General features: G+C 38.4%; 1 protein-coding gene across 1 annotated transcript; it reads left to right on the forward strand.

Moving 5' to 3' along the window:
* Positions 1 to 408: 408 nt before the first annotated feature.
* myoz2a (myozenin 2a) lies at positions 409 to 10,062 on the forward strand. Its single transcript, XM_023966278.2, has 6 exons — positions 409 to 616; positions 1,283 to 1,379; positions 3,032 to 3,198; positions 6,085 to 6,229; positions 7,757 to 7,940; positions 9,444 to 10,062. Exons 2-6 carry the CDS (start codon positions 1,298 to 1,300, stop codon positions 9,667 to 9,669), a joined length of 804 nt encoding a protein of 267 aa, XP_023822046.1. The 5' UTR covers positions 409 to 616; positions 1,283 to 1,297; the 3' UTR covers positions 9,670 to 10,062.
* The last annotated feature ends 2,427 nt before the right edge of the window (positions 10,063 to 12,489 follow it).

The following is a 12,489-nucleotide window of genomic DNA, read 5'->3' on the forward strand; positions in this document are numbered from 1 at the left end:
AACACAGAGAAAGCCCATGTAAGGATGACTTTCAAGGCTTGTCAACACCTTGTCAAAATAAAAGACATTTTATTCAAAATGTGTTGACCGCATCTCAAACAGTAAAGCTTTTGTAAATAATACTTTGCACTGTGGTCAACAAATCTTCAAGTTTATTTAAAGTCTTTGTTTGTGTCTCAATTCTTTTCTCACATGTCAGATGGCTATGCTTTAAAAAAAAAAAAAAAATTAGATTACCGCTCAGATATTTCCACAGTGTTGCACATTCTTCAGCTCTGTAACCAGCGCAGGCCACTTCTGAGCCATCAGCCAAACGGGAGACGAAGGCCAACGGGAGCAGTTGTGGCAGCGCTCTAAATTTAGTCGCCTCTCTGCTTGTGAACTAAATACCAATGACAACAGACAAACTGACACCCACCCACCTACTCACTCAGTCACTCAGGTCAAGCTGCAAAGCTCCCCTCTGCCTACCCTCCCCACGAAATAGCTTCTACGTCTGTGACGGCAGGCAATCACACAGATGACTCTGGCCCCTCTTGCCTCTCACCTTTCCAACTAACCAGCCGGAGGAGACCGGAACAACTTGAGATTACCCCCTGAAGGTCCTTCAGGACAGGTAAGCATCACTTGGGCTTCTCCACAGGTGTGCTGTCTACTTCTGCAGGGGCATTTTTTCCTTCTTTTTTTTTTTTTTTGCCTTCAGTTCCATGGAAGTTTCCACTACATGATAAATCCAAAGCTTTCTGCCTAGTAGATATGTATCTGTTCATGTTTGGGCTTTTAGTGTAAAATACTGAATAGCACTGTGTTACCTAAAAGTTGTAAAATAAAAAATAAGTCAAATAATGGTCACAAATTAAGATAGTAAACTTCTGCTCTAACTTATCTTTGCCTTTGTTCCATAAAGAAACCATAAGGAAAAGCATTTAGGATTTAATATGGTGTTATGTTGTTAAAAACGTACCATTCCTCCATTTTTCCACTGTCCAACATTCTTTTTGTTTTGGGTCTTTCAGCCCAGTTGGGCAATTTCAAATATATTGATTCCCAGAGTCCTGACACAGCTCACATGTGCTCAAAGTTTAACAGCCCAAGGTTATTTAAAGGGATGTGCTAACTTTGCCCTTTTCAGTGCCCCAATAAATTCTCCCTGCTCTGGTGGGTCTTTGTGATTGTGGCGTGTAGCCATCTGACAGCCAAAAGTAGTGGTGCTGGCTTGCATTATTTTTCCTTTCATTATTTATCTGAACAGCTTGTTCTGATGTGTCTCCTGTGATTCCAGGCTTCAAGGGTAGCTATGTCTCGGTTCACCACCATGACAACAAGGGAAAGGAAAATGCAGGCGGCAGCAATCTGCAGGGAGGTGCATGCTCAGGATGGTACGTCACAACATCATCTCCCCTCACTTCCTTGTCACCCCAAGGACCACATATTCATGGTTTTTATCCTTAACAAAAATTGAATGTCATATAAAAGTCATGCAACACATTGACGCTTTTTTTAGTGTAAACGTGATTTTGTGCTAAACCCGGTCTCACCCTATTGGTCACACATTCAAATGACCCCCCTCATGGAGGGCAGCAGTTGCCAGCCCCTCCCCACAGTGACTATGAATAAGTAAATTACTACACTGCAAAAAAATGTAGCCTAAAAATAGGAAAAGTAGACTAATCTTAACCCTTGTGCTATCCTAGGCAATTTAACATTGGGAGTTGGGTCATCTGGACCCACTAGACAGTGCAATAAACCTTTTTTCTTCAATGATTTGTGATTTTCACTGGTGTCCATGGATTACATGAAATCTTTCCACCTTTATCCACCTTTGTCATGGTAGGAATGTAAAGGGGGGTCATAAGATAGAACACGGGTTAAGAAGAAAATCTCTAGAAAGTATAAATGATCTGTGCATGAAGCAAGTCATTTTTACTCAACAAGAAATCCCATAACAAGATATCAAAATCCAGAAAAAATGAGTTCCACTCAGGTATTCAAAAATTAGTATTTTTTGCCACTCTTAGGACAATTTATTTCAATTATTTATGTTTTCAGGTTTTTATGTAACTAAGTGTAGTTCATTTTGATCACAAAAATTGTGCAATAAGTGTAAATGAATCCTTTTAGAACACAATGTGAGCAAAATGTCAATGCAGTCTTGGTACAAGTTGGCCCATTTTAATAATTCCTCATAAAATCTAAAACTATCACTTATTCTTGGATTTTAAATGTACATTTTTGTTTTCCAAAGTAATGACAATGAATGCCAGTCCAACATTTGTTGAACTTTCCAATAATATCGTTAAAAATTAACCAAAAAATGTCAGTGTAATTTGAGTTTTCTTAGTCATAAATCAAGTTTTTCTCTTGTCAGGAGTTTGGAGCAAAAGGATTTTGACACATTTTTCCTTATTTCTAGATTCTAGTTCTTAGAAGAGGAAATCCTTTTCAACTTTACTGATATTGTGAAAAGCTCGGAAAGGTGTAGAGCAACCTGGTAAAACATGTTGAATGTCCAAAAACAAGGTTTTCAATCTTTGCAAGTATGAAAGAGTTTGCACTGTACTGTAGAAAACTAATCCCTTTGTCGTTGTCCTTTGAAGATGCTATTTTCAGGCTGGGACAACTGTGTTGCTCTGGAATATAGGCAGGGGTCTGAAGACTACCGGCAGCTGAAAGATATCATGGCAAATTATGCATCTCAAATTTGGATGTAGGCCTGTGACATCTCTATGATCAGCATGCTGTAGCTCACATCAGGAGCAAACCACAAAACATGCAGTGGGTGTGATTTGATTTGAAGGGGAAGATATTTCCTCGTTCATCATGATGGCAGCACTGCGGCATCAGCAGTCCTTGCAGTAGGCTTTTTTCTTAACTTTAGGAAATATTTTATTTATTTTTTGGTGGGAAAATAATTTGTAATCATTAAGGCTTGATAGATGAGATTGCAGCACTAAGGAAAACAAATCAGTGTTGTCAAAGATCGCAAATGTGACAATAATCTTAAGTGTTGTGTCCCTTGTTTTCTCCTAAGAGTTTTCGATGGATCTTGGGAAGAAAATGAGCGTGCCCAAAGACATCATGCTCGAGGAGCTTTCCCTTGCCTCCAACCGTGGGTCCCGACTCTTCAAACTGCGCCAGAGACGCTCAGAAAAGTACACTTTTGAGAATGTCCACAATCAAAACAACATGCAATTAAATGTAAGAACTCTGCACTGTGATCAAATACTGTTTTTTTAGGGGTGTGCAAGTAAGTCTAAAAGCTCACAAATGGAAATTACAAATAACACCTACTATATATATAAATATATATGTATGTATGTATGTATGTATGTATGTTCGTACCGTATGTATACATATGCGCACCAAGGTCACCTGGTAGCAAGCGCCGTGGCAGGGCGGCTGCGTCAAATCGGGCGTCTCTGTCTCAAAGTTGAGGAGGCACGCGGGCCGGCCCGGGCTTAAATACCCGGTCCTTTGCCTGGGACCTGGCGCTGGGAGAGAGAAGAAAAAATAAATTACTGTAGTAAAATACAGAAACTTAATTTTTTAGACTTCAGGGGTGCCCAAATCCAGGCCTCGAGGACTGGCCTCCTGCTGGCTTTCCAGAAACCCTGCCTTATCTGTTGTTGATTAACTGGATCAGGTGTGTTTAGGAGCTTCAATGGCAAGATGGTTGGAAAACATGTAGGACACCGGCCCTCGAGGCCAGGACTTGGGCACCCCTTTTTCAGAGGATGTTTGATTGGTTGTTCTGCATGTCAATCAAGTGATGTATTTCACAGTAAGGATGACAATTTGCTGACGGATGTTTTAAAAATATATTTTTTTGTTTATTTATCTTTGATGGGTCGCGACGTAAGGAGCTCCCCCGCACTACACGTTAGTGATTTTAGAAGCATTAGCGGTGTTAGCCACACTAGCATCTTTATAATACCTGTAGCTCCCAAACTTTTTTGCAACACGAAAAAACAACAGACTGATAACACAAACGTCACTGTGACTACATCGCTAAGCATTTTCCACGTTAACGTGTTTAAAAAACACCCAACCTTTATTCCCAAATCGTTAAAAACCAGACTGATACCGCATGAAAACAATCGTTACTGTGACAATGCTAACTCCCAAAGTTGTTAGTAATACATAAAGAAAAAACAGTCCGACACTGCTACATGTTAGTCACATAATCATATTAGCAATACTTGTAACTCCTTACATTTTTTGCAACACGTTAAAAACAGGCCAACACAGCATAAAAAAATGTTTTTGTGACTATGCTAACTCCCAAACTTGTTAGTAAAAAAAAACAAAAATGACAGTCCAAAACCCCTACTCGGTAGCTGCGTTAGTGTATTTACAACCCATAAAAACAGACTGACATTTTGACAGAGTGCCATGTTCCTCTCAAAATAGCTTCAACATCAGTGACGAGAACCAGAATTTTTCCATATTTCGACGCACTCTTGTTTTTTAAAAGAAATGTTAGGGTGTTTGAGTGCGCTTTATTGTGAAGAAAATAAGTTAATGCTTACAACAAAATTTTAATTAGCAGACTCTCATAAGATATTGGAAAATGTATTCACCAACAAATAAAACTATGTTATTGCAAAGCTTTGAGACACTCACATTTACTTAAACCCGGTGACTGCTTTCATTATCGCAGCACAGTTTTCTTCTGCCTTTTTGGACCCGCCTCCACTTGAAAATCCCATACTCCCGTCGTGACAGAGTGAGTGCAGTGTAGTGATTAAGCACTTGAAGTGTTTACATGCCAAAGCAGTATATAACTTTAGCAGAAAAAGTCCTCCAGTAGGTCATAATCAGCTTTATTAATGTCCCTTTGTGTATCCACGGGCACGGCGCCAACTCAGCTTTTTCTTCCCGCCTGCAGCAGATTTCTGACCTGCTCACGGATAAAGCAATTCATTGTCCGAGGCTCTCTGCAAAGTTTTAATCAAGCTAAACCAGGTTTATCTTCTTTTTTCCCATAATTAATTTGCTCCACTCTTTAAACGTGTCTTCGTCTGGCTGTGTGGTAGCCCTGCTCGCTGCCCTTTTCAAGTCCATAGATAAAGCAATTATTTCACTCTGGAAAATCCCCCCCCCCCCCCCCCCACACCCCCCAGCCCTCATCTTTGAAGTGGAAAAGACTCATATATCTCAGTTTATTTATTGCTCCGGCCGATAGAAAGATTTTGTTTCAAGTTGTCAACATTTCCCGAGGAAGTCTGGGTATAAATCATAACACAAATCTTCCAGAAGCATGAAAGCCCGGCTGCAGCACATGTCACCCCGGCCCACAAAAGTCTTTGAGACGTAAGGATGGAATTGGGGGGGGGGGTTCCTGCCTCTAAGTTCGTTCCAGAAACATTTTCCAGTTCAAAAAGATTGTGAAATAGCAACAGTCTGAGGTGCAAAATATATCTGAATGAGTATCAGCAGTTCATGGGAAAATACCAAAAACTTATGTCCGTGTCAGTAAAAAATATTTTCTAAGTGCTTTTAGACTCTAAAGCTTAGCTTTTTCTCTTTTTCAAAATATAATGTAGTTGTAGTAGAAGATTATTTATTTTTTTACCATGACTGGATCCCTTTAAAGACAAAGTACTGTGTGAAATTATTGTTTTATGGTAAAAGTTCAGGCTCCAGACTGATCTGTTTTTCTTTCTTCTTCTTCTCTTTTTGCATTATATACCCGTAGCAACAAAATACTAATGCTATAATTGTAAACTGATAAGTCATGAATAAAAACTCACAACTCTCTCTCCATTGAGCAGCAAGGGCAGCAAAAGCCTTTTATTGTTTTCAACTTTTCCATTCCAAATCTTTCTGCTTTTTTCTATATCGACTCAAACACTAATTTAAATTTGATGTTAGAAAAGTCAAAACATTGACTGAAAATAGAAATGAGAATTTAAAAAACATAAGTAAATGTTTTTCTTAGCTTGTAAACATTGATAGTTCAGAAAAAAACAAGATACTAATTGAACAAGCTGAAATTTGGGTCAAAAGCTTGAAACGTCTTAGTTCATCATACCAGCATCCATGACATGAAACTCTAATTCTCTGATCCTTTTTTTTTTGCAGAACAACGCAATTCCTAAGTCTGAGAATGAGACTACCACATTCACCAACGGCAACGAGGACAACTCTAGAACCAACCAACCATATAAAGTCACAATTGACACACTGGACACAAAAATGATACCAAACCCAGGCATTATTGCTCCAGGTAAAAAATACACGACAAACAAATACTAGCAAAAATAACTAAAGTAGGTCACTTGATTTTTGTGAAACTTTCTGACAAAAACACTTTTTAAATAGTTTTCTTCCTCAGCACTGAATCTGCACAGCAGCTTTTCCCCTGCTGGGCTCAAAGTATGTGACATTTTGATAAGGATCCATCTGCACTGGACTGTTTGTACTGCTTTGATCACACACAAAAATACATTCTTTGCCTGAAAGCGGCTACAGAAAAAAAATATATTACAAGTTAAGTTCTGCCTCTTTGTTTTTTTGTCCTCGATGTTCATGGCACTCCTTTGTTTTTTTACCCCTGTATCCCACTTTTTTCCCCAACTCTTCTTGTTCTAATCAGACATGTGCACCATTTGTTGAGTTTACGCGCAGGATGTGTTTCCTGTTTTCCTCTTGGGCTACTGATACCATCAACTTTTTTTATTTACACACTTTTTTCTGAAAACTTTGTTCTGATGATATGAAACCTATAGTACTTTAGTACATTCCCATGTCTTTATGTATTATTTCTTCCTCCTTTGTTTTCTAAATGATATCACTTCAATAGAAATTAATACAGTTTTAACCAACCTCTCAATCCTGATCTTTAGAAAAATGTGTTTAAGGGTGTAAAATGTTGTTTTTGTCATCCTTCAGGGTCCGCTTTAATCTTCTCACAAAGCTGGTTGTTTAGTTGACGTTTCTGATTAAGCCACAGTATATTTTTTCAGCCACAGAAACTATATTACAGTACATTTTTCTACCATTTCCCCCTCAAAAAAAAAAAAAATACTGTAAACTTTTCTTTTGTTTGGTTTCTCCAGCTTCCTCCTCAGAGCAAAGCATAAACTCAGGAAGGGGGATTGTTCATTGTGAAACTTTGGGCTGTGACAGTACACCCCATGTTATGTAATGGCTGAGTTTGAAAGCCCCCCAGAGAGAAGGGCTGTGTTTGAAGGATAGTGGTTTGGATAGGCCTCTCCCATCTGAACGCACAGTGTGTGGACATCTATAAAGGCATAAACACACACAGCATGGAAATGTCCTTTGATCTGTTTGGTCACAAAAGTTCCATGCCAATGAAAATCATGTTTTAGGTCCTTTTAACATATTTTTGTGGTTTTTCCTGATGATTGGAGGACATGTATAAAGACAGTTAAGCTCAAAGTTGCATTTCTGAGTATTTATCCTCGTGAATCAGGAGCAGGCAACAAAAATGCTGTTTGAAAAAAAGCATATTTGTGGCATATTGTTGTCCTATAGTGACACAGGTTTTTAGTTTTTGGCTAAAATTTAATAATCATAATTAAAAGACTAATGAGAACGCTTTTAAAATAGATCAAAAGATGATCGTACAAGGCCTTTAATACTTACTGACCTGCTGTGATCCACAGAGAAACCTCATTTCTTCAATGGAAAAGGAAAAAAAGGAAACAAAACATTTAAGTAATACTTGTTTATTTTTTGCCACCATGGCACCCATTCACATCTATGCATCTATGCTATATAACTCATCCAGGATATGGAGGTCCTTTGAAAGACATCCCTCCAGAGAAGTTTAACAGTACAGCTGTGCCGAAGTCATACCGCTCACCCTGGGAGCAGGCCATTATCAACGACCCAGCATTGGCTGACACACTAATTACCCGAATGCCTCACACAAAGCCTCAAGCAGAATGTCCAGGATACAAGAGCTTCAACAGGTAAAAACGGCATACATGGCATGACAGTACTTGAGAATGAACTGCATAAATGGTAGCAAGGGAGTCCTTCGAGGCTGCAAGATATGAATATGTTCGTGTTAGAGTTAATATGAAAACTTTGAGGGAATCTGATTTAATGAGGACATATCTAAGCATTCAGACCTCCAGTTTGTTTTATTTTGATTGTTCTGCTTTGAGCCGGGCATGGTTGGATGGACCTATGGTGCTAATTATGCAACTATTCATTAGCATCACCACAAAGAGGGCTCACTGTTTGACAGCAGAAGTTGCTTTTGCTTTGGCAGACAAAAATATATATTTTTAAAAACCGGGGGAAAAACATGTAAGGACTACAAGGTATAGAATAAAATATGGAATTTTTTAAAGTTTTGGAGGATGAAAGACCAACAAAGAAAACCGCATCAGTTGGAATCTTAGTTCATTGCTCATTTTAAATCAATGTTTAATCAAAGTATCAGAACCAAACAAACTATTTACCTCAAGTGCACTTTCATAGTACTCGGTTTGTGTGCTTTTGAAGAAAGATTTTATTTTTATTATTATGCAGCGCATCCAAGTACTAGCTCAAAGTAGACAAATTTGTTGCTTTAATTAACAAGATTTTATCTTCCTGACTATACCAACAATGTAAATTTGTCCTCTAATTTCTCTCAATGCATCATATTAAATGATCTCCTTATGGTATCTACAGAGGACATTTGGGGCTTTTCAGGGATACAAAATGGGGCTCCGGGATTGTAGTTTTTTAACCACTCAAAAATATTTTGACTGGACAACTTCTTTTTTTCCTCTGGAAGTCAAGAGCATATCTGACTAAGTGGAGATATGAATTAGAATTGTGTTTTTTAACATGCTCTTGTGGCATTTTCTCATGATTGAGGACATATATAAAGAAAATTAAGATTAAAATTGCATTTCTTTCTCACCATTTTTGTTGTACCTGCAATGTAAGTTTGGGGTGTGAGGGGTTGTAAGTTAGCGGGAGAGCATGTAATCAGATAGCTCAGTAATAGATGACAGGACTAATTGTCCCGCCCAGAACTTAGAAGTGAATTTCTAATGAGCTACTGTCGGTCTGCAGAAACTGTCCTAGAAAATGAAACAAGTTTTTTGATTTGGGCTAAAAACTGCAAAAACCGTAATTGAGGAACACTTTGATAATAGATCAAAAGATGATCGGAGTGGGGCTTTAGGGAACAGGCAATGCAGGTTATGCACACCAAATGTTTGATTTTGACTTTTAAACTTTTATCTTTACACTGTATTAAGCAATATTTTAACTTATGTTAAATAATCAGCTATAGAAACATCCTGTGAGAAAACATCTAACTCACAGCATACTGCCCTTACTTCAATCTGACAAGACTTCCCAGCATCTCCTTAGGTCAGATGCGTGTCTTTAATTAGTTGCATCATGTTAAATGTCATGTGGTTGTTCTCATTTGCACATGACAGTTGCCTTTATCACACTGTCACTTCCAGAGTCGCAACCCCTTTTGGTGGATTCATCAAAGCACCCCGGCCAGTTCCTGACAATCAACTTCAGGTGGAAACCTTCCCAGACCTCCAAGCACTTCAGGACGATGGTGGGCTACATCGACCATCCTTCAACAGATCTGCTCTGGGCTGGACGTCAACTGCCAGCCCAGCCGCACTCCCAACTGTTTGCCCGGAGCTTGTTCTCATCCCTGAGTCAGAAGACCTTTGAATCTGTGAAGGAGTAACCCAAAGATGCTGACTATGTAGTTTCTTTAGCAGAGATGAATGTGGGTAGGATGTGAGGGGGAAGAAAAACATCCTGTAAGGTCTTGGCTGTTGAGGTTTAGGCTGTGTGTGTGTTTATGCAGAATTTCTTTTCTCGCTTTTCTGCAACATAAGTGTAAGATATTGTATTAAATGTTCATGTGTTTATTTTCTCTCATAGCAAAGTATCTGTTGCCAAATAAAGTTGCATAAATGCTACTGAAACAGCAGAATCTACCATGGGAGTAATGGTAAGATAAATGTCTGATGGATCCGTTCAAGAATAATCTCCAAGAAAGCTCATAATATGGTTTAAGTTGACTAAAATATCAACACTATTAAAGCTGTTTTTCCCCCATGCAAGTAGTTTTGCTGAAAATTGCTTACACTAACTTTACACCACTAAAAACATATTTGTATGGACATGCCTAAATTATATATACGGCATAGTATTTGGCCACGAGAGAAGAAAGATAGATTTAAAAAAAAGTTGGAAAAAAGTATTACACTTATTAGATATAATTAAAATTTGACGAGCAAAAAAGTCATGAAATTATCAGAAAACGGTCAAGATTTTAAGAGAATGAAGTCGTAAAATTATTAGAAAAAAGTCAAACTGTTACAAGAAGAAAGTCATAAAATTATCTCTTGCATAGATTCTCTGAATCTATGCAATATAAATTAAACAGGTAATGCTTGTTTGTCTTTGCTGAAATATTTTTCAAGTGATAATCACTATATTGTATATCTTTGTTTATTTGAAGAAGCAGCTGGCAATTACACAATTTCCTGCTAGGGACAATTAAGCAAATCTGAATGTAAACGCTCTGTGATGGGAGAATCTATTAAAGTGCTTTGATACAATTGGAAACTTAACATTTGTTTTACAAATTACAATAACGAAATGTCGACATACAAGTCTTTATTTCTATGAATAAATGTTCAGAAGTATTATTATTTTATTTAGCTAATTTCCTTGTCATATGTTGACTTAAAGGTCATTTTAATTTCTTTACTGTATGTCCACACAGTTGATTTCTCAGTTTGTTGTCGATTCAACAGCCAAAAGATTTCCAACTAAGTCTTGGATTATCTAAACCAGCGTTTTTCAACCTTTTCTGAGCCACGGCACACTTTAACCTTAAAAAAAATCCCGCGGCACACCAGCATCCAAAAATTAAAAAAAAGAAGGAGAAACTCATAGTCTGTATTGATCTACAGCCCCTCCACAATCTCACATGCATTTTTGAGATAATTGTGTCAGAAAAAGCTGGAAACTGCAGCTGTTTTTTTCTAAAAGATGCAATAAAAGTTAAGTTAGAAGATTTAAAAACAGTTTGAAGTGTGTTCGTTGGTTTCAAGACGTTTAACAACAGATCTCCTTATGCGCTGTCACTCTCACAACCCAATGCATCATGGGAGATGTAGTGCATAAAACGGCCGGAGATCGGTTTTCGGAGCTTCATTGTTTTGTTCACTTGTTCCACGGTCTGACACCGGATTCTGTGGAAAGCTACACCGCTAAAGACGAGCTTTAGCTGGTATTTTTGTTAGAACTGAGCGACTTTACGAGCTAAATCGGGACAAGGAAGTGAAGACTTTAAGCACTTCTGATTGGTCAGACCGATTACATGTGATTAAGCCCCTCAAGAATGATTGGTGGAGACAGTCAAAGGGACGGGACTTTTCCCAAATACAGCCGAAGGTGCAGCTGAATCGCGTCATTCTTATTAAAATGTCTTTAATAAAATAAAATAAACGCAAAGAAAAAGAATTTTACGATCTTTTATATTCCTAACTCCTCAGTGTTTTATCAGGGCCTGTTTGGATGAACACAGAGCTGAATCCTGGAGATGGGAAATGTTTTTGATCAGTTAATGAGGGCAATTTCCCACGGCACACTTGACCATCTCCCACGGCACACTAGTGTTCCGCGGCACACTGGTTGAAAAACACTGATCTAAACAACTTCGACTTCTACTGGCATCTTTGGCTACCATATAGGACCTCCAGGCAGCATTGCATGATCACAAAGGTACCATCTATCCATCCATTTTCTAATTCTGCTGTAGTCCTAATCACTGCATTGCTGGAGCCTACCCTACTGAAGAGTGAAGACGACACTGACCCAGCCAATTTGCCAGTCCATGGCATGGCAACATGGAGACCATTCACACCAAAGTGCCAATTTCAAGTGACACCAATGAACTTATGAAGCAAGTCTCGTGGGCTTCCTGTGGGAGGTAGCCAGGAGAACATACAAACTCCTCACAGAAAGAACCTGGCCGGTATTCAGAACCTTCTCGCTGTGAAACAAGAGTGCCGACCACTACGCCACATTGCAGCCCCATAAAGGTACCTCCAGATAAAACATCTCTGGTTTTTGAGCGTATGCTATTGTTTTCATACACAACACTGTTCCAAAAACTTACAGAAATTTGTCTTTTTATTTCACAAAAACTGTACATCACTGTATTTGTAGAGAGAACACGGCACACACAAAAAATCTGGACCGGCTAACTGTGTAAATGAAATAGCTCTATATGTTACTTCTAAAAAAAATAATTGTGCTTTTGTAATTTTTCATAAACTTTATTACGAAAAAAAAATGAGACAAGGATCACTCTGAATCCCTGAAGAATGTTATTGCCTAATTTGGTCATTGGCTGTGAAGCTTGTAGTTGTATTTGTGTTGTCATTTTCTAATTCATAGTACCAGATTTTCAGGAAACTTGATTCATAGAAAAACAATTCCCCTTTGGGCGTGAGGAACAAATACGCAGCC

Source organism: Oryzias latipes, chromosome 18 (assembly GCF_053564925.1).
Source record: "Oryzias latipes strain Hd-rR chromosome 18, Olatipes_Hd-rR_3.1".
In the NCBI taxonomy this organism is placed as follows: Eukaryota; Metazoa; Chordata; class Actinopteri; order Beloniformes; family Adrianichthyidae; genus Oryzias; species Oryzias latipes.

Coding starts and splice junctions, on each gene's coding strand:
- myoz2a (XM_023966278.2), top strand. CDS start 1,298: ATGTCTCGGTTCACCACCATGACAACAAGGGAAAGGAAAATGCAGGCG. Junction 1,380..3,031: donor GGAGGTGCATGCTCAGGATG/GTACGTCACAAC, acceptor TTTTCTCCTAAG/AGTTTTCGATGGATCTTGGG. Junction 6,230..7,756: donor CCCAGGCATTATTGCTCCAG/GTAAAAAATACA, acceptor TAACTCATCCAG/GATATGGAGGTCCTTTGAAA.